We start from the raw sequence: 19,297 nt of genomic DNA, 5'->3' as shown, positions 1-19,297 counted from the left end.
ATGTATTTCGGCATCATTAAAGCTATGTATGAAAAACCCGCAGCTAACATCAAACTAAAGATGGCAAAGTTGAACACATTTCCGGGAAGAGCTGGAGCAGGACAAGGCTGCCCACTCCCACATCTCCTCGCAAGTATGTAATCAGTCCTAGCTAGAAAAAACAGGTAAGGCAAAGAAAGAAAAGGCATCCAAATAGGAAAGAAGAGACCAAGCTGTTCCTGTTTGCACATGAAAGGTACAAAAGCCTAAACACCCAACCAAAAACTAGAACTGATAATGAATTCAATAAATCTGCAGGACACAAGATCAACATGCGGGAGCCAGTAGCATTTCTGTGCTCCAAGAACTACCAAAGAGTCAGAAACGCGGCCTGAGTGGAGCCATGACGCAGGTGCCCCAGCAAGATTTAACCAAGAGATGAGGAGCTCCATAAAGAAAACTGCAAATCACTGATAAAGAGACTGCAAAGGACACCGAGACCTTTGTGTGTGTGTGTGGGGGGGGGGGGGGAGACACACACACACACACCACACACGACAACCCGTAGTTGTGGATGGAAAGAAATCATCTAATGTCCATACAGCTCCAAGTGACCCAGCACACATCCAGTGCAATCTCTGTCCACTACAACGACAGTGTTTACATAAACAGAAAAACAAACCTCCTCAACTCTAGGAAACGACAGACTAACACTACGTCACAAGAACAAAGCTGTCGGAATGTAATACCTGACTTTAAAACGTGCTGTGGATCTACGGCAACCACAGCAACAGCGGAAAAAGATGCACAAAGATCACCGCAACGAAACAGAGCCCCCGAGACAATCCATGAGCGACAGCCAACCGTTCTGGTGGAAATGCCAGGAACCTATGGTGGGGAAAGGACACCTGCTAGTAAATGGCACCTGGAAATGGAAAACAGGAGACCCGTGTGCAAAAAGGAAACAACATAACTAGACTTCCATTTTTCACCATTAGCAACAACCAAAAACAACCCATCTCAAAGTGGACCAAAGGCTTAAAGATATGGCCTAAAGCCGTGAAGAGTCCAGAAGAAAGCAAAGGGAAATGCTTCAGGGCTTTAGTCGGAACAAAGACTTTTTTGGATATGACATCAAAGGTGTAGGTGGCTAGGGCAGAAATAGATAAATGGAATTATGTCAGACTCCAAACAGCAGAATCAAGAAACAACCCACAAAATGGAAGAAACTATTCGTCTGACGAGCGACAGACACTTAGACCACTTAAAGAAGGAAATAGCAGAATATTTTAGATTAAACCAATTTTTAAACAGGGAGGGATTTGAACAAAAAATTTCAAAAGATGTGCAAATGGGTGACACATGCATGAAAAAACACCCAACACCCCTAGCTGTCAGGACGCCCTAAGGGAAACCCAGTGGACATCATCTCGCTCACTCAGGACGACTCCCACTAAAATGATGAGAACATTTTCCTTCCCTTTCATAAAATGGAACAGTGAGGAGAAAAAAATCTTAAAGACTCCCCCAGGGAAAAATGGGCAAAAGCCCAACTGTTGATCTGAACTCATCTACATTGTGGTGTCCATGTAAACTGGAATAGTGATCGTAGAAATTAAAACTAGAAATGGGTGCAGTGGCACATGCCTGTGATCGGAGGCAGGGGACTGTGAGTGTGAGGTTGTTGCCTTTGCTACCATGAAAGCACCATCTGGAAAACAAACACCAAAGAAAACACCAAACACCAAACCTAAAAGCTCAGCACTCAGTCCAAGTCACACTACAGTGTGCACCCACAGGGGGGTCAGCACTCAGTCCAAGTCACACTAGTGTGCACCCACAGGAGGGTCAGCACTCAGTCCAAGTCACACTAGTGTGCACCGCAGGAGGGTCAACACTCAGTCCAAGTCACACTAGTGTGCACCCACAGGAGGGTCAACACTCAGTCCAAGTCACACTAGTGTGCACCCACAGGGGGGTCAGCACTCAGTCCAAGTCACACTAGTGTGTACCCACAGGGGGGTCAGCACTCAGTCCAGGTCACACTAGTGTGCACCCACAGGAGGGGTCAGCACTCAGTCCAAGTCACACTAGTGTGCACCACAGGAGGGTCAGCACTCAGTCCAAGTCACACTAGTGTGCACCCATAGGAGGGTCAGCACTCAGTCCAAGTCACACTAGTGTGCACCCACAGGGGGGTCAGCACTCAGTCCAGGTCACACTAGTGTGCACCCACAGGAGGGGTCAGCACTCAGTCCAAGTCACACTAGTGTGCACCACAGGAGGGTCAGCACTCAGTCCAAGTCACACTAGTGTGCACCCATAGGAGGGTCAGCACTCAGTCCAAGTCACACTAGTGTGCACCCACAGGGGGGTCAGCACTCAGTCCAAGTCACACTAGTGTGCACCACAGGAGGGTCAGCACTCAGTCCAAGTCACACTAGTGTGCACCCATAGGAGGGTCAGCACTCAGTCCAAGTCACACTAGTGTGCACCCACAGGGGGGTCAGCACTCAGTCCAGGTCACACTAGTGTGCACCCACAGGAGGGGTCAGCACTCAGTCCAAGTCACACTAGTGTGCACCACAGGAGGGTCAGCACTCAGTCCAAGTCACACTAGTGTGCACCCATAGGAGGGTCAGCACTCAGTCCAAGTCACACTAGTGTGCACCCACAGGGGGGTCAGCACTCAGTCCAAGTCACACTAGTGTGCACCGCAGGAGGGGGGCTCCCACTGGAGCTGCGCACACACACTTCCTGAAGAACAGCTCACAGCAGTCCAGGCGTGGAGCCTGCTGAGGTGTCTACCGACTACTGGTAAGAAATCATGGCCTGCATCCACAGGACGTGTTCAGCCATAAAGAATGAAACCCTGGGATGCAGCAACCCGGACTAGCCTACAGGGCACGGTGAAGGGGTCAGACACAGGAGGTGATACAGCGTGTTCTCCTGTGTGCGGTGAAGGGGTCAGACACAGGAGGTGATACAGCGTGTTCTCCTGGGCACGGTGAAGGGGTCAGACACAGGAGGTGATACAGCGTGTTCTCCTGGGCACGGTGAAGGGGTCAGACACAGGAGGTGATACAGCGTGTTCTCCTGGGCACGGTGAAGGGGTCAGACACAGGAGGTGATATAGCATGTTCTCCTGGGCACGGTGAAGGGGTCAGACACAGGAGGTGATACAGCGTGTTCTCGTGGGCACGGTGAAGGGGTCAGACACAGGAGGTGATACAGCGTGTTCTCCTGTGTGCGGTGAAGGGGTCAGACACAGGAGGTGATACAGTGTGTTCTCGTGGGCACGGTGAAGGGGTCAGACACAGGAGGTGATACAGCGTGTTCTTGTGGGCACGGTGAAGGGGTCAGACACAGGAGGTGATACAGCGTGTTCTCGTGGGCACGGTGAAGGGGTCAGACACAGGAGGTGATACAGCGTTTCTCGTGGGCACGGTGAAGGGGTCAGACACAGGAGGTGATACAGCGTGTTCTCGTGGGCACGGTGAAGGGGTCAGACACAGGAGGTGATACAGCGTGTTCTCGTGGGCACGGTGAAGGGGTCAGACACAGGAGGTGATACAGCGTGTTCTCGTGGGCACGGTGAAGGGGTCAGACACAGGAGGTGATACAGCGTGTTCTCGTGGGCACGGTGAAGGGGTCAGACACAGGAGGTGATACAGCGTGTTCTCCTGTGTGCGGTGAAGGGGTCAGACACAGGAGGTGATATAGCATGTTATCCTGGGCACGGTGAAGGGGTCAGACACAGGAGGTGATACAGCGTGTTCTCCTGGGCACGGTGAAGGGGTCAGACACAGGAGGTGATACAGCGTGTTCTCCTGTGTGTGGTGAAGGGGTCAGACACAGGGAGGTGATACAGCGTGTTCTCCTGTGTGCGGTGAAGGGGTCAGACACAGGAGGTGATATAGCGTGTTCTCCTGGGCACGGTGAAGGGGTCAGACACAGGAGGTGATACAGCGTGTTCTCCTGGGTGGCAGTTCAAGAGGTCGGAGAGAGGAGTGACGGCCAGAGCCTGGGGCTTCTGACTGTCTAGTGCACGGCAGGACAGCTTGCAACAGCAGCTAGCAGAGAGGATTGCCATGTTCCCAGTGCAAAGACAGACATGCCAATTACCCCATCTGATCACTGCACACCTGTACTGAAGTAAGAGATCATGTCTCATAAATATGCACAGTTAATTATGTGGATTAAGATCAAGCAGACCTGAAATCAATGAAATTTAGAATTGGAATAAAGTAGCCTGAATTTGACATCTAGTGAAAATGTCTCTCAAAACATCAAAGAAACACAAATGAAAATACTGAGTATTTTATTCCAATCAAAATGGCTGTCATTAAGAACACACACAAACATACAAAACTCACAAAGTATGGCAAGGAGAGGGTGGGTGGGATCCGTGTACACGACTGGCGGGAATGTAAATTAGTGCAGCCACTGTGGATGGCGATATGGAGATTCCTAAAACATGAACAAAAACTAAGGTAACCATATGACCCAGCGTCCTGTGGCAGGGGAAGGAGGGCAGCCTAGAGGAATGAGAGAAAGAGAAACAGGAAACAGCCATGGAGACTGGTCAACGTCCAGCCCAGGTTTATGTGCAAGCTCATGCGGATGCAAAGAGTGATCACATAATTCCACCTGCAACCCCCTGCATATCCTTCCCCCTATTCTACCCATCACTGCCATTAGCTTAAAGTCCCCAGTCACAGTGTATGTAACCATGTTGAGAGGACGAGGAAACCAAGAGTCCACAGTCCCATCCTGGGACCCTGCGAGGCTCTGTCTCTAAGTCCTACCCTAGGATCCTGCGGGACTCCGTCTCTAAGTACCGGCCCCAGGATCCTGCGAGGCTCCCTCTCTAAGTCCTACCCTCAGATCCTGCGGAGCTCCGTCTCTAAGTCCATGTGTCAATGGATAAAGATAATATGGCATATGTATACAATGGAGTTATATTCAGCTGTAACAAGGAAGGAAATTATGTCATTTGGAGGAATGACAGAGATCATCAAATTAAACAAAACAAGCCAGACTCAGAAGACAAACATCATATTTTCTATCATATGCAGAAAATAGATTTAAACACACGCATGCACACACACGCACGCGTGTGTGCTCACACACACACACATATGCACACGAAAGAAAAGGTACTACTTGAGGAGTCGAAGAGACAATGAGAAGGTGACAGGATCGGCGAATGTGAGGAAAACACAATGATAAACATGCACAAAATGTCCTAAGGAAATACCATACGTGCTTATGAAAGAAATTAATAACTAAAAAGTAACTGTGGGGAGGGTGGAAGACAGTAAAACCAGGCGCGCTGGATGGTTTCTGTCAACTGGACACAAATCTGAACAAGTCTGGGACAAGGGTTCTTTTTTTTTTTAATGTGCATTGGTATCCCGCATGTATGTCTGTGTGAGGGAGTCAGATCCACTGGAACCGGAGTTACAGACAATTGTGGGTACTGGGAATTGAACCCCGGTCCTCTGAAGAGCGGCCAGTGCTCTTAAACGCCGAGCTATCTCTCCAGCCCATGGGAAGAGGGATTCTTAATTAAAGTGCCTCCATAAGATTATCTTGTAGGCAGATACGTGGGGAATTATCTTAATGATTGATGTGATAGGGCCCAGCCCACTGTGGGTGGAGCCACCCCTGGGGCAGGTGGTCCTGGATACTCTAAGGGAGCAAACTGAGAAAGACACAAGGAACAAGCCTGAAGCTGCACTCCTTCACGGCCTCTGCACCACCCTGGTTCCTGCCCTTTGTGAATTCTTGCCCTGACTTCACTCCCTGAGGGGCTGTGCTGTGGAACTCTAAGCTGAAATAAAACCCTTCCCTCCCCATGGTGCTTTTGGTCATGGCATTTTATCAAAGCGACAGAAACCCTAACTAAGACACTCGGGCGGGGCAGGTGGCTCCGTGGGCACAGAGCCTCCTGTGCAAGCATGAGGACCTGAGTTCACATCCCCAGCACCCACGTAGACGCCAGGTGTGCACATGTGTGACCCCAGCCCCACTCCCGGGAAGGGGGGGTACCAGGAAACAGGCAGGACCCTGGGCTCGCTGGCCAGCCAGGATAACTAAAACAGGGAGTCCTAGGTTCAGTGACAGACGCTCTCAAACAAACAAACAAACAAACAAACAAACAAACAAGATGGAGAGGTAGGCACGTGACTTCTGGCCTCCACATACATAGGTAGGTATACATGTGTACATTCCACATGCAAAAACAGTAAAACTACATTTCCCAATTAAAAAGAAAAGAACTATTTTGATACTAATCTCAAACACACATAAACTCAGCTCAAGATGCATTATCCTCTATAGCCAAGATTATAATGTACTAAAGAAGCACAAACTTCCTAGAACCTACTTTGAGAAACCCTAGAAATGGGCACAATCAAAGGCTAACAGAAATCTATATTGAAAACCTTATTTTTCAAAACTAATATCACCCCCACAACAGCTTTATCATTCTCTTCACCCCCGTCAGGGAGGGCGCTTCCTTCTTGGGGCCTGAAGGAAGCTGCTGTGTGGATGCTTGTCATAAACTTGCACTTCACAGACAATCCTCATGGACTGAAGGATGCTTAGGTCAGTCTCCACATCTGAACCGAGAAAACGAGGCTCGTGTGATCACCCAATTCCTCCTCAGGCGTCTAGGATAAAGATGCTGGTGTCTGTCCTGGGCTGCAATTTGTTTGGGGAGTTGACCAACAGAATACGCCCAGGTACCAGCAGAGCAAACACAGAGCCTTGTCTGAGCAAAACCAGAGTGTTCGATGAGCAGCGGCCGCGAGTAATCATGTAAGCTTATCGGGTCAGGGGGTGTGCGGCAGGACACACTGCCATAGAAGAAAAGACAGAGAGGGAGAGTCGGGAAAGAAAACAAGCCGGGGCTGAAGAAGGAGGGATTTTATACGCCAAGGCTAAGCAGAGAACTAGTACAAAGGTGGTAAGTCAGTTGCACTGGCCCTCCAGGAAAGCCAAACATCTAACCACATAAAGACACCTGCTAGAACAAGGGGACAGATCTCTGGCCTTTTCAGCAGGACATTTCAACCAGGCTCAGGTGGCTACCATAAGCAATTTTTCAGCCACTAAGTCTAAAGTTAAAGATTTCAAATCAATTATTGTCATTATTAATGTTATTTTGGTTTTTCAAGACAGGGTTTCTCTGTGTAGCTCAGGCTGTCCTGGAACTCACTTTATAGACCAGGCTGGTCTTGAACTCACAGAGATCAATCTGGCTCTGCATCCACAATGCTGGGATTAAAGGTGTGCACCACCATGCCTGGCTTCAAATCAATTTTTGTTTGTTTGTTTGTTTGTTTTTTGAGCCAGGGTTTCTCTGTGTAGTTTTGGAGCCTGTCCTGAGTCTCACTCTGTAGACCAGGCTGGCCTCGAACTCACAGAGATCCTCCTGGCTCTGCCTCCCGAGTGCTGGGATTAAAGGTGTGCGCCACTACCACCTGGCCCAATTTTTTTTTTAAAGCAAACCTCCTATTGCGTGGTGATTTCAGGTACCTTTACTACTCTGAAAGGAAAGCTACAAAGCCCAGGGTTTGCTCAGTGCATGCAGGATGCCATTTAAGACATAGAAACTAGGGCTGGGGAGGTGGCTCAGGGGGCAGGGCATGTGCGTACAAGCCCAAGGGTCTAACTCCCCAGCACCAGGTGAGATCCAGGCAGGGCTGCATGTGCTACAACCCTGGCAGTGGTGGGTGGGGACAGGTGGCCCCTGGGAGCTGGCTGATCAGCTGGCCTAGCCAAAGCAGCAAGTCAGGCTTGGTGAGAGCCCCTGTCTCAGTGCAGTTAGGTAAACAGCAATAGTGGAAGAAGGCATTTGACATCCTCTTCTGGCCTCTGCCTAAGTGTACATGGGTGCAGGCACCTATACACACATGCACACACTCAGACACACACATCTGTGCATATACCACATGTAACACACACATACATAAAGATAAATACCAACTCTGAGTCCAGGCCAATTTCACGACTAGGAACTTGGGTTTTTAGTCTCCCAAACGAAACTCCAAGGATGGAGCTGAGCTGAGGCCTAGAGTGCCTGCTGGAAAACAGGTGTCCTCTGTCCTCCACAAGAATGACCTCACCCCTGCCCAAGCCAGGAAACACTAACTTGCCTTATCAGGAAGAAGCCCACTTCACGTGGCTGCTCTGGCTCGCAGGCCTGGCCTCAGGCCAGAAACGGAACAACTCCTATTTGAACCACCAGCCGCAAGGACTTCCAGCCTCGTCCTCTATCACAGGCCTTTTGGTCCTCAGGGCCACCTCTGCCTCAGGGCCACCTCTGGGTTTCAGTAACCACACATCACACGTGCAGGCACACATCCACACACTTGCACACACACATTAAAGAAGTAAAAGAGGACCACTTTGCAAACTCTACAGGCGCCATTGGCTTGTCAGGGAATGCTCTTAATACTCTGATATCCAGATTATCATTTTCAAAGCACCTGAGCTGCCTCTCATCAATGACTCTTTTTTCATTATAAACTACTACAGTAATCCCTGGCATATGTTCCAAAATCCTTAAAGGAGGCCTGAAACCTCCTAGGCAGTGCCCAGCCCTGTAGGTATCAGCTCCTTCCGTATGCAGACATACATACACCTGTGACGTGCTTTAACTCAGAAGTCGGCACAGTGAGAGAGCAGAACAAACAGCAGCCAGGAGTTAGCGCAGGGGCTGAGGAAGGTGCAGGGGTTAAGCGCACGGGCTGTTATCCCAGGGACCCGAGTCGGGTTCCCAGCACCCACGTAGGCAGTTCAGATTCACCTCTAACTGCAGTTCCAGGGGATCCTAAGCCGCTGCGCTCCTCAGACACCGGCACTCACGTGCACATACCCGACCCCCCATACCTAATTCAAGTAATTCATCATTTTTAGCGATGTGAATGGGGTTGCACTCTCAGAACACCATCCTGTGTTTTGGCCTTCCCACATAACGGTAAACTTTATGGCTGCTCCTGGGCACACCTGAATTGCTGACATCACCGCTCCTGTATCTTCCGTCATATTAAGTACATCAGTGTTTACAGATTCTAAGCACTGTGCCTGGTACTGGTAACAAAATGGCTGCTGAGAGGGCAGGTCACGTGCCGGGTGTCCATGGGCTGCACAGAAGGATGACTCACGTCCTGGCAGTCGTACAGAGGAAGGTCATCACACCACTCAAAACTCAAAACACAGATGTTCCTTACATTACCCAAAACTTGCTGAGTTAATTCTTGAAATTTTCATCTAACATTTTTAGTACTGTGGTTGACCACAGACAACTAAAAGCGGGGTTTTACCCACTATGGTCCTGTTACACCTACAGGCACTATGGTCCTGTTACAACTATGGGTACACTATGGTCCTGTTAGACCTATGGGTACACTATGGTCCTGTTACAACTATGGGCACACTATGGGCCTGTTACACCTATGGGCACACTATGGGCCTGTTACACCTATGGGCACACTATGGGCCTGTTATACCTATGGGCACACTATGGGCCTGTTACACCTATGGGTACACTATGGTCCTGTTACACCTATGGGTACACTATGGTCCTGTTAGACCTATGGGCACACTACGGTATCGTTACACGTACGGGCACTTCGGTCCTGTTAGACCTATGGGTACACTATGGGCCTGTTACACCTATGGGCACACTATGGTACCGTTACACGTACGGGCACTTCGGTCCTGTTAGACCTATGGGTATGCTATGGTCCCGTTAGACCCTGATTTGGCAATGGACTGCAATCAGTTCCTCTAATTTCAGAGACAAGGTGAAATACTGGAATTTTTTCCAAATTCTGTCTGTATGATATCAACAACAGGAGCAGATTCAACCTGTGTGTCACAGGGCATTTGAACAGACTGATTTTCTGAAAAGTGAGACCTCTACATGGTCCGTATCACACTGACATTCTTCCTCACTAATCTCTTAACAATAAACATGACAAAAGGTCCTCCCATCATGTCCTATCAAGTAATGAATTACTTAGGTAACCTATTTACTTGTGATAGAACAAAGAGGAAGTATTTTCTAAGAGAATTAACTAGCTGAGGAGAAAAAAATTCTCAGATTATTTGGTCCTAATCTTTTGTTTTTATTTCTCCTGCCTCAATTTCTGAAGAAGGGACTTTGCCTACTTTTGAAAGATTGGACAATAATGTATACAGTAACAAAGAGATAGATGGATGGATAGATGATAGATGGATAACAGACAGACACATGTGACAGTCTGTGCCTCAGCTTTTGACTGATGCCAGTTTCTCTCCACCCTCGTGACATCAGTAGACACTTGCTCAGAATCCCCGCTGTCCCCATACTAACCATGGCTCTTCGGCGTGGTCCATCAGCTAGTAGGTCTACCTTGGTCAATCTCAGGCTGGAAGGGTGTGGCCTTCCTCTGGACATTCCCTGTGGACTTTTCTATTTCACTTGGCCTCTGCTTCTCTCCAGCAATGAAGCTAATGTGACAGTCACACCCTGGCAGCGCCGTCCCACCAGCTGGGACTAAGCTGGGAGACAGGTGGGAGCAACCTCAGGTAAAAATGCTCCAGATTCCCCGTTTTTACCCAAAGTTCTGGAGTGGTTTCTGTTGCTGTTGCTTTTTGGTTTTCATAACTAAATAAGTACTTCTCAATGTACTGTTCACTTTGGTCAATTTCTCAAGATCCGTGTTCTTGGGGGTCTTGAGACACTGTTGTCCTCTACTTGTTTCTGAAAGAAAAGATCTGTGACCCCTCTAGCCGCTGTTTTCACCAAGGACTGACAAACCGTCATGGCACAGGAGACTTCCAACATGGGAGGTCCAGCCCAGACCCAGGCCTCACGATCTGCCTGTCTTATAAGGCTATGGAAAAGCCATAATGTTTTAGCTTAACTTCACTGTATTACAAACTCCGCTGTCTTTATTAGGTTGCCACATGCATTACTAGAGTCAGAAACCACTGGCATGCATTCCACAGAAGTCTCTTAAACTGCAAACAGCACAACAATTCCTTCTGTGGAAAATGGAAGAAAACATTTACTATTAATACTTAGCCTACTTTTTTAAAAAATTTTATTCATTTCATGTGCTTTGGTGTTTTGCCTGCATGTATATCTGTGTGAAGGTATCAGATCCCCTGGAACTGGAGTTACAGGCAGTTGTGAGCTGCAATGTGGGGACTGGGAACTGAACCTGGGTCCTCTGGCAGAGCAGTCAGTGCTCTTAACCACTGAGCTATCTCTCCAGCCCTACTTAGCCTACTTACAACCATCTAATGAAGAATAAAGGGGAGGTAACCGTTGAGCACTCTAATAGTAATAAAGACACACAATTCAAAGACAGAAGCATTGCCACCGGAAAGCAGGTCTAGAGGAACATAACGGAGGTGGAGGGATGTGAGTTCAAGGCCAGCAGGTGACGCATCAAGACCCTGTGTCAGGAAGGAGGATAAACTAACACACGCAGAAGACTTGAACTGGCACCTCCTGGCACAAGCCACGCTGTGTGCGAGCAATAAGAGACAGGCCGGCCTCTTTCCTACATGAGCAAATTTTAAAAAAGGATACGTCTACATCATTAAGTTACAGCCATTGAAACTAGACTTTGGACAGGTTAGAAACCCACAGAATCAACACTGCACCAGAGACCACGCAAACACTGTACTATTACCTTGTTAGTCAATGTCGTGCACAGAAGAACACAACTTACCTCTACAGCGAAGATGCCTTTGTCTCGACCATACACTCTCATCTCTTCTGGAAACACCTGAAAAGCATTTATGTACGGGATGCGGTCCTCTTCCACAAACCTGTACTTTACAGAAAGAAGTCCCGATGAGAGCCGTGCACTGGCTCTGGTAAACTTTCTGAAAATCTCCCCCTTCACAAGGCTCAGCGGCTTCTCTCTCCCGCATATTTTAAAAGAGAAAGCCGCTGTCCCCAGCACCCCTGGGGAGAGCAGTCAGCTGACTATCTCCGGAGTGTCTGACTCTGTAACACGCTAAGTGAGTCGGAGAAGTATGTACCTGCCCGCTCACCACCAGGCTCCCAGAGCACTCCTGCCAGGAATGGCTGCTGTCACATGACTAGCTCCTGCTCATCCTGTGAATCCCTTCTTCAGGAAGCTCTTCCTTGGTCCCTCTTTCCTCGTACCCCTTCTGTCCTCAGGTCCTAGCCCAGTGCATGCCACCTGACGGAAAAACTATTAACGTTTCCATCCCAATGCCTTGTATACAGCAGGAGGCCAGGCATTCTGAGTCAAACGTTGAGTATGAAGAAAACTGCACATGTTTAAAACATTTATTTCTGTTTCATTCATCAAGTCAAATAAAGCTGTGGGGTATCACATGGCCCTAGTGGGAAACAGCAGTGAACCAGAGTTAAAAGTTCTGTCCTCACGGAGCTTGTGTTCTAGAGAGAAGAAGATGTGGGCAGACAATAAACCTACAGTGTGCTAATGGAGAGACATTGGGGGGGGGGGGGGGGGGAGCGCGCACTGGTGTGTGAACCCAGCGGGGAATAAGCACCCAGAATGCACTGCCTCAGCCGCCACTGTCACCAGCTTCCTAGAGAAAGTGTGGACCTAAACTTAATTTCAAAATTAAAACGTGGTTCCTTTTAGTCTACTGAAATTAAGAATTAAATAGTGGCCGGGCAGTGGTGGCGCACGCCTTTAATCCCAGCACTCGGGAGGCAGAGCCAGGTGGATCTCTGTGAGTTCGAGGCCAGCCTGGGCTACCAAGCGAGTCCCAGGAAAGGCACAAAGCTACACACACATACATATATAATATGTAATAATAATATATGGTCTATACATATGTAAATATGCATCTATAATAAGTGTGAGAACACATGGCAGCAGTGTGCCCAGTGTTAGAACTGAGAGGGTAACAGGAGACACATGACACAAGGGCCACCAGAGAGGCCTGTTCAGTGCAGCAGGAGGAGAGGCAAGAAAGAGAAAGGAATCTTGGGAAGCACACTCTGGGGAAGCAGGTCTTGAAGCATGTGGGGTTCTGACAATGACTCACCATTTACAGTACTGTTCTTAACCTCTTCTCAAAGCTGCTTACTTTTGAATCTGAAATTTCTTTTAGAGAAACTTTTTCCCCAAGTGACTGGCAGCTCAATCAGAATTCGAACACACTACTTCCCTTAGTAGGGATAACAGCTGGCTCTCTGGACCAATCCAGGAAGGTGTTGACAGGGAGCTGGTACCAAATGAAAGCATCCTGCACGCTTCTGCCCAACGGAGCGCACGCGTCAGCAGCGAGCGACTCCTGGAAACACTCTCCACTCCTAATCCTAGTGCAGTCCGGAAGCCGTGGTTTGAGACCCACTGGAACTTAACCAGCTGCTGTTGGCCGCAGAGCATTAAAGCTGCGCCGCATTAGAGCTGTGTGCACTGTGCAGCAGTCCTGCCCGTTCGTCCTTCCCATTTCCCTCACCGCCAGCGTTACCCGAGCCACCACCTGCCTGAGGACAGAAGACACTTGCCTCCCTCCTTCCTCCCCTGCACACAGCTGCTCAGATGGTCTCTCCAGCTGCTGACTATAGCACTTGAACCCCAAGTCCTAATGGGCACAGGGCTATTTCTGCGGAGATAAAATATGTCCTGGAAGTGTACCAAAGCGATGGCTGCATATTTCTGTGGCTATACTGATTATATATGTGGAAAACCATTGGATCGCATATTACTTTGTTTTGTTCTGTTATGTGAGATGGTCTCACTATGTAGCCCTGGAAGGTTTGGAACACACTCACACTTCTGTCTGCCTCTGTCTCCTGAGTGCAGAGGATTAAAGGCTTGCACCACCACGCTGGGTATACATTGTATACCTTTTTTTGTTGTTGCTTTGTTTTTTTTTGGTTTGGTTTGGTTTTTCCAGACAGAGTTTCTCTGTGTAGCTTTTCGCCTTTCCTGGAATTCACTTGGTAGCCCAGGCTGGCTTCAAACTCACCTGTTTGGCTCTGCCTCCCAGTGCTGGGATTAAAAGTGTGCGCCACCACCGCCCGGCCCATTGTGTACCTTTTTAAAGATTTATTTATCTATTTTATACACATGAGTGTTTTCCTGCACATCTGTATGTATAATAAATGTGTGCCTGGTGCCCACAGAGGCCAGAAGAGGGCATTGGGTCCCCTTGAACTGGACTTACAGACAAACTGTGAGATGCCATGGGCATGCCAGAAACCCAACTCAGGTTCTCTGAAGGAGCAGGAAGTACTTTCAATCACTGAGCCACCTCTCAGGCCTTAGGAATTGAATATTTTTAATGGTTTACTATAGACACGTATGAAGCTGGGATCCTCATTCATGGGGTGGCTGCTCACTTAGCTCCGGCATCACACAGTGCTACCAGCGCTCTCCACCCGGAGCGCTGGATCCTCCTCCTTCATGGGGCGGCTGCTCTTTCACTCCAAGTGCAGCTCAAATTCCCTCTGCTGCTCTGAAGCTGCCGTCCAGTCCTGTTCTTCCACAGTATTTGTTCAGCCTCGGGTCTGCACCTCCCGGCCGATCATTTTCTCCTTTATTCATGTCTATCTGTTTCCCCCTCTAGTCTTCAACCCCATGAGAGCGGGACATTGACACACATACTTCCCAGCTGTATCTGGCCTCTAGCCCACTGTGCGAGTACAGCAGATAGTCAACACATATTTTACAAAAAGTGTTGGCTGTTGTTACTTCCTATCATCACTGCTGGCAGGAGGGTCCTTTATAGTCAATGTGAAGGGACAGGACCTAATCCTGAGGCCTATGGATGTGGTCTAAAGATAACAGGCAACAGCAGCTTACAATCACTGCTAAGACATGTAGGGCCAAGTGTGGGGGCGCACACCTTTAATCCCAGCGCTAGAGGCAGAGGCAGGGGGATTTCTGAGTTAGAGGCCAGCCAGGGCTACAGAGTGCGCAACCCTGTCTCAAGAAAAGAGAAACAAAGAATGAAAAAAAACCAAAAGAATGAAAGAAAAGGAAGGGAGGGAGGGAGGGAGGGAGGGAGGGAGGGGGAGAGAGAGAGAGAGAGAGAGAGAGAGAGAGAGAGAGAGAGAGAGAGAGAGGAGACATACACATCTGGCCAAGCTCAGGGCATCTCCCTGCGGACCAAGGCTCTTTAGCTTCACAAAGTTTAGCAGCACCGCTCAGGCTGAGCACCTGAAGAATCTCCTGCAGGGCAACTCAGCAGAGATAAACAGCCCCTGGCCCGGAGTTTGACCCCTGCAGTTCTGCCAAGTCCCCAGATAATGCTGGAGCTGCAGGTCAAGAAGCCGCAAGTCGAGGAAAGCAGAGCATGAGGAACCACAGTGGCAGTCCTTTCTCCCACTGCCCCAAGCAACTAAGCTCTGTCCCCAACTTGTACACCCCACGGAGGAGCATGGTGACAGCCCTCCAGCTAACTAGATCCGATCTCCTTGAAGGCATTTTAGAATTGCCCTCTGTGGGGGAGGAGAGTCAGAGCAAAGGAAGGTGAGCCAGGGAGGGACTGGAATTGTCTATTCCATGAACACCATGTTTTCCCTGAGAAGAACTGCAGGTAAGTCTTTTCACTTGTTCAATTTCTGGGAGAGTTCTGCTGCCCACTCACAGACTGCCCTGGGGCAGCTGGCCTCTTGACCCAGCTCTGAAGACACCATTAGGTTCTCATGATTAGGGATCTTTTTGAAAGACCCTCTGGTTACCAGCAGGAAGATGGGTAAGAATGATTACCAGCAGGAAGATGGGTAGATATGATTGATGACTCAAGACAGAGCTCAGTTGGGAAATCAGGGAGCACCCAGGTGAGGTGGGGGGAAGAGCGGGTTACAGGGTTTGGGGAGTAGACGTGACAGATCATGATGACTGACTGTGTGTAGAGTGAAGAGAGAGTCCAGGAGAAGCCCTAGGTTTCCCGACAGAACACCAGGCTCCACAGCACGTGCTGAGAGCATTGGCGAAGAGCAGGGTCAAGGGGACAGATGGTGAGGTACTTTTTAGTCAGACAGATTTAACCATAAAGACATCGAGTAGTCATGGCCAGTGGGCAGCTCCACAGGTGGATACATGGGTCTGGCCCTCACTAGACAAGCCTGGGCTGGTGGCAGAGTCAGGAGTCTTCCGAATATAGATAGTAATTAGTCTTGGGAGAAGATGATGTCATCTCAGGAGGGCACAAGGCAATACTCAGTGAGAGGATCACGAGTTGTCCCTGTGCGGCTGCTCACACCCCAGAAAAGCTTTGCTATTCGGTTAATGTCCACAATCAAAGGCACTCTCATCACTTACTAGACGCATTCTATTTAATAAAAAGGCCAAGCGCCAGTGATGACGATGACCACAATGATGGTGATGAGGAGAACTGAACCATGACTAGCCGGAGCTCTAATGACCCCCCAGACCTGCTCTAACTGCAGTGCCAACGGCCGCAGTGGCTAGAACCCTAAGGTGCCATTTTTTTTTTTTTTAAAGATTTATTTATTATGTATACAGTGCTCTGTCTGCACACCAGAAGAGGGCACCAGATCTCACCATAGATGGCTGTGAGCCACCATGTGGTTGCTGGGAACTGAACTCAGGACCTCTGGAAGAGCAACCAGTGCTCTTAACCTCTGAGCCATCTCTCCAGCCCCTAAGGTGCCATTTTAACACAGGCCCACTTTACCCAGAAGGAAGCAGAGACTGACTTGCTCAATGTCATGTCACGTGACGATGAACTGGCAGGGCCAGAAGTGCCCTTGTGAGCACTCCACTTGCTGATGAGATCCAACGTTCTCATGCAGAACACACACAGGAAGGGAGAAATGAGCATGTCAATGATTGTGCTCTGCCTAGTAAGTGACTGATTCTTGTGCACTCAGTTCACTAGTCATAAAACCCTGGATAATGGAGCCGGCTTTAGCTCAAGCATCTTCTTTAGGTCAGTCTTTCCGTCTGAAATCCTCTAGACTACCTTGGGATATGTAAATGCCTACTACAGCCTAACAAGGCCTTTCTGTAGTTTTGATATCAACTTTTCCTAATAAACAGACTGTCTATATTTTAGTTTTTACAACCACAATACATCGATTTATATAACTACTAATGGCCATTTTGTTAGTAAAAGATATCCTGTTCATCTTTTCTTAGAAAAATATTTAAGATGTCTCCACAGGAATATTAATGTCATTTTTCTCTTCAAATTATTTTATTCATATTAGATTATTAACTTTCTAGTCTCTCATGTGAGGAGAACACTACAATTTCTGCTATACCAGTAAAAACTCGAATTATTAGACTTAAAGATAATTAACTTCAGGAATTAGAAGCCAAGCTCCACGAAATGATTAGCTGTCACTGTCAATCGGCCTGGATTTGGACTCACCTAGGAGACACATCTACCTCAGGCATCTGGAGAAATGTTCCCAGGGGGGTTAACTAAGGGAAAATCCACCGTGAGTGCAGGTGGCACCCCCCCCCATGGGCTGGGGTCCTTGACCGAACACAAAAGAGAAATGGAGTAGACAGCAGCATCTTTCTCTACTAGTGATCTGACGTGAGCAAGCCGTCCACCACCGACATGGCGGACTGGATCCCTCACCCCACAAGCCGACATGGCGGACTGGATCCCTCACACCACAAGCCGACATGGCAAACTGGATCCCTCACACCACAAGCCGACATGGCGGACTGGATCCCTCACACCACAAGCCGACATGGCGGACTGGATCCCTGACCCCACAAGCCGACATGGCGGACTGGATCCCTCACACCACAAGCCGACATGGCGGACTGGATCCCTCACCCCACAAGCCGACATGGCGGACTGGATCCCTGACCCCACAAGCCGACATGGTAGACTGGATCCCTCACACCACAAGCCGACATGGCGGACTGGATCCCTGACCCCACAAGCCGACATGGCGGACTGGATCCCTGACCCCACAAGCCGACATGGCGGACTGGATCCCTGACCCCACAAGCCGACATGGCGGACTGGATCCCTCACACCACAAGCCGACATGGCGGACTGGATCCCTGACCCCACAAGCCGACATGGCGGACTGGATCCCTGACCCCACAAGCCGACATGGCGGACTGGATCCCTGACCCCACAAGCCGACATGGCGGACTGGATCCCTGACCCCACAAGCCGACATGGCGGACTGGATCCCTGACCCCACAAGCCGACATGGCGGACTGGATCCCTCACCCCACAAGCCGACATGGCGGACTGGATCCCTGACCCCACAAGCCGACATGGCGGACTGGATCCCTCACACCACAAGCCGACATGGCGGACTGGATCCCTGACCCCACAAGCCGACATGGCGGACTGGATCCCTGACCCCACAAGCCGACATGGCGGACTGGATCCCTGACCCCACAAGCCGACATGGCGGACTGGATCCCTGACCCCACAAGCCGACATGGCGGACTGGATCCCTGACCCCACAAGCCGACATGGCGGACTGGATCCCTGACCCCACAAGCCGACACAAATCTTCCTCTTCTAAGTGAGCTGCTTCCGTCAGTTCTTAGTCACAACAAGGAGAAAAGTAACCCGGGCACCACCCAAGCTTTCCAGGCCTTTCCTCATTTTAGGCTTTCTTGTACAATTAAGATATCCCGGGGTTGGAAATTTAGCTCAGTGGTAGAGCGCTTGCCTAGCAAGCGCAAGGACCTGGGTTCGCTTCTCAGCTCCAGGGGAAAAGAAAAAAAAAGAATATCCAAAGGCTGTTCCTAAATTCACACAGATTATCATGACAAAATGAGCAGAAGTAAGTTCAGCTCACCTCAAGAGGTCCGAAAGAGTCATTGTCTCTCTCTGCCAGAGCAAGGACAGGTAGCAGAGAGCAAGGGTCCTGGGCACAGTCATCTTCAGGACACCCTTCTCTTTCCAGTCCGAGTATTCCACTCCATCAACAGATCCAGAACAGACATCTGCTGCTTCTTCAGGAACAAAGCAAGATTTTAAAAACAGTAACAAAACAAGGGGCATTCAAGACAGATTGTAGCTGATTTGCTTTGCACAAACAATCCAGCTTTGCATGTGCCACCAACTCTGACAGCCCAGGTTCAATCCTCAGGACCCACATGGTGGAAGGTCAGAAGGTGACCCTCAAAGTTGTCCTCTGAGCTCCACATGTGTGTGCTGGACACACACACACACACACACTCCCAGGTGGTCACTGTGCCCTGCCTGTGCTTCACCAGACTGAGTGACTCGAGCTGTGCAAATCCTGTGCAGAGGTGAAGTGTGGAGCGTGTTGCTTTTACCTTTTTTCCAAAGGTGGGTTTTACTCCATTTATTTTTTACTTTGTTTATGTGCATGCAT

General features: G+C 49.3%; 1 protein-coding gene across 1 annotated transcript in view; it reads right to left on the bottom strand.

The window, feature by feature from the left end:
* Window positions 1–19,297, bottom strand: part of Taf1b (TATA-box binding protein associated factor, RNA polymerase I subunit B) — a 66,967-nt gene that overhangs the window by 29,795 nt on the left and 17,875 nt on the right. The window contains exons 7-8 of the mRNA XM_052745826.1: window positions 18,755–18,911; window positions 11,718–11,817 (exon numbers count right to left, since the gene is read on the bottom strand). Of these exons, the coding sequence (XP_052601786.1) occupies window positions 11,718–11,817; window positions 18,755–18,911 (257 nt within the window). The remainder of the gene's footprint in view (window positions 1–11,717; window positions 11,818–18,754; window positions 18,912–19,297) is intronic.

The sequence above is a fragment of the Peromyscus californicus genome, unplaced genomic scaffold, assembly GCF_007827085.1.
Source record: "Peromyscus californicus insignis strain IS unplaced genomic scaffold, ASM782708v3 Scaffold_1__1_contigs__length_55948999, whole genome shotgun sequence".
Taxonomy (NCBI): Eukaryota; Metazoa; Chordata; class Mammalia; order Rodentia; family Cricetidae; genus Peromyscus; species Peromyscus californicus.
Note: the sequence above shows the minus strand (reverse complement) of the source record. Positions and strands in the feature narration are given on the sequence as shown.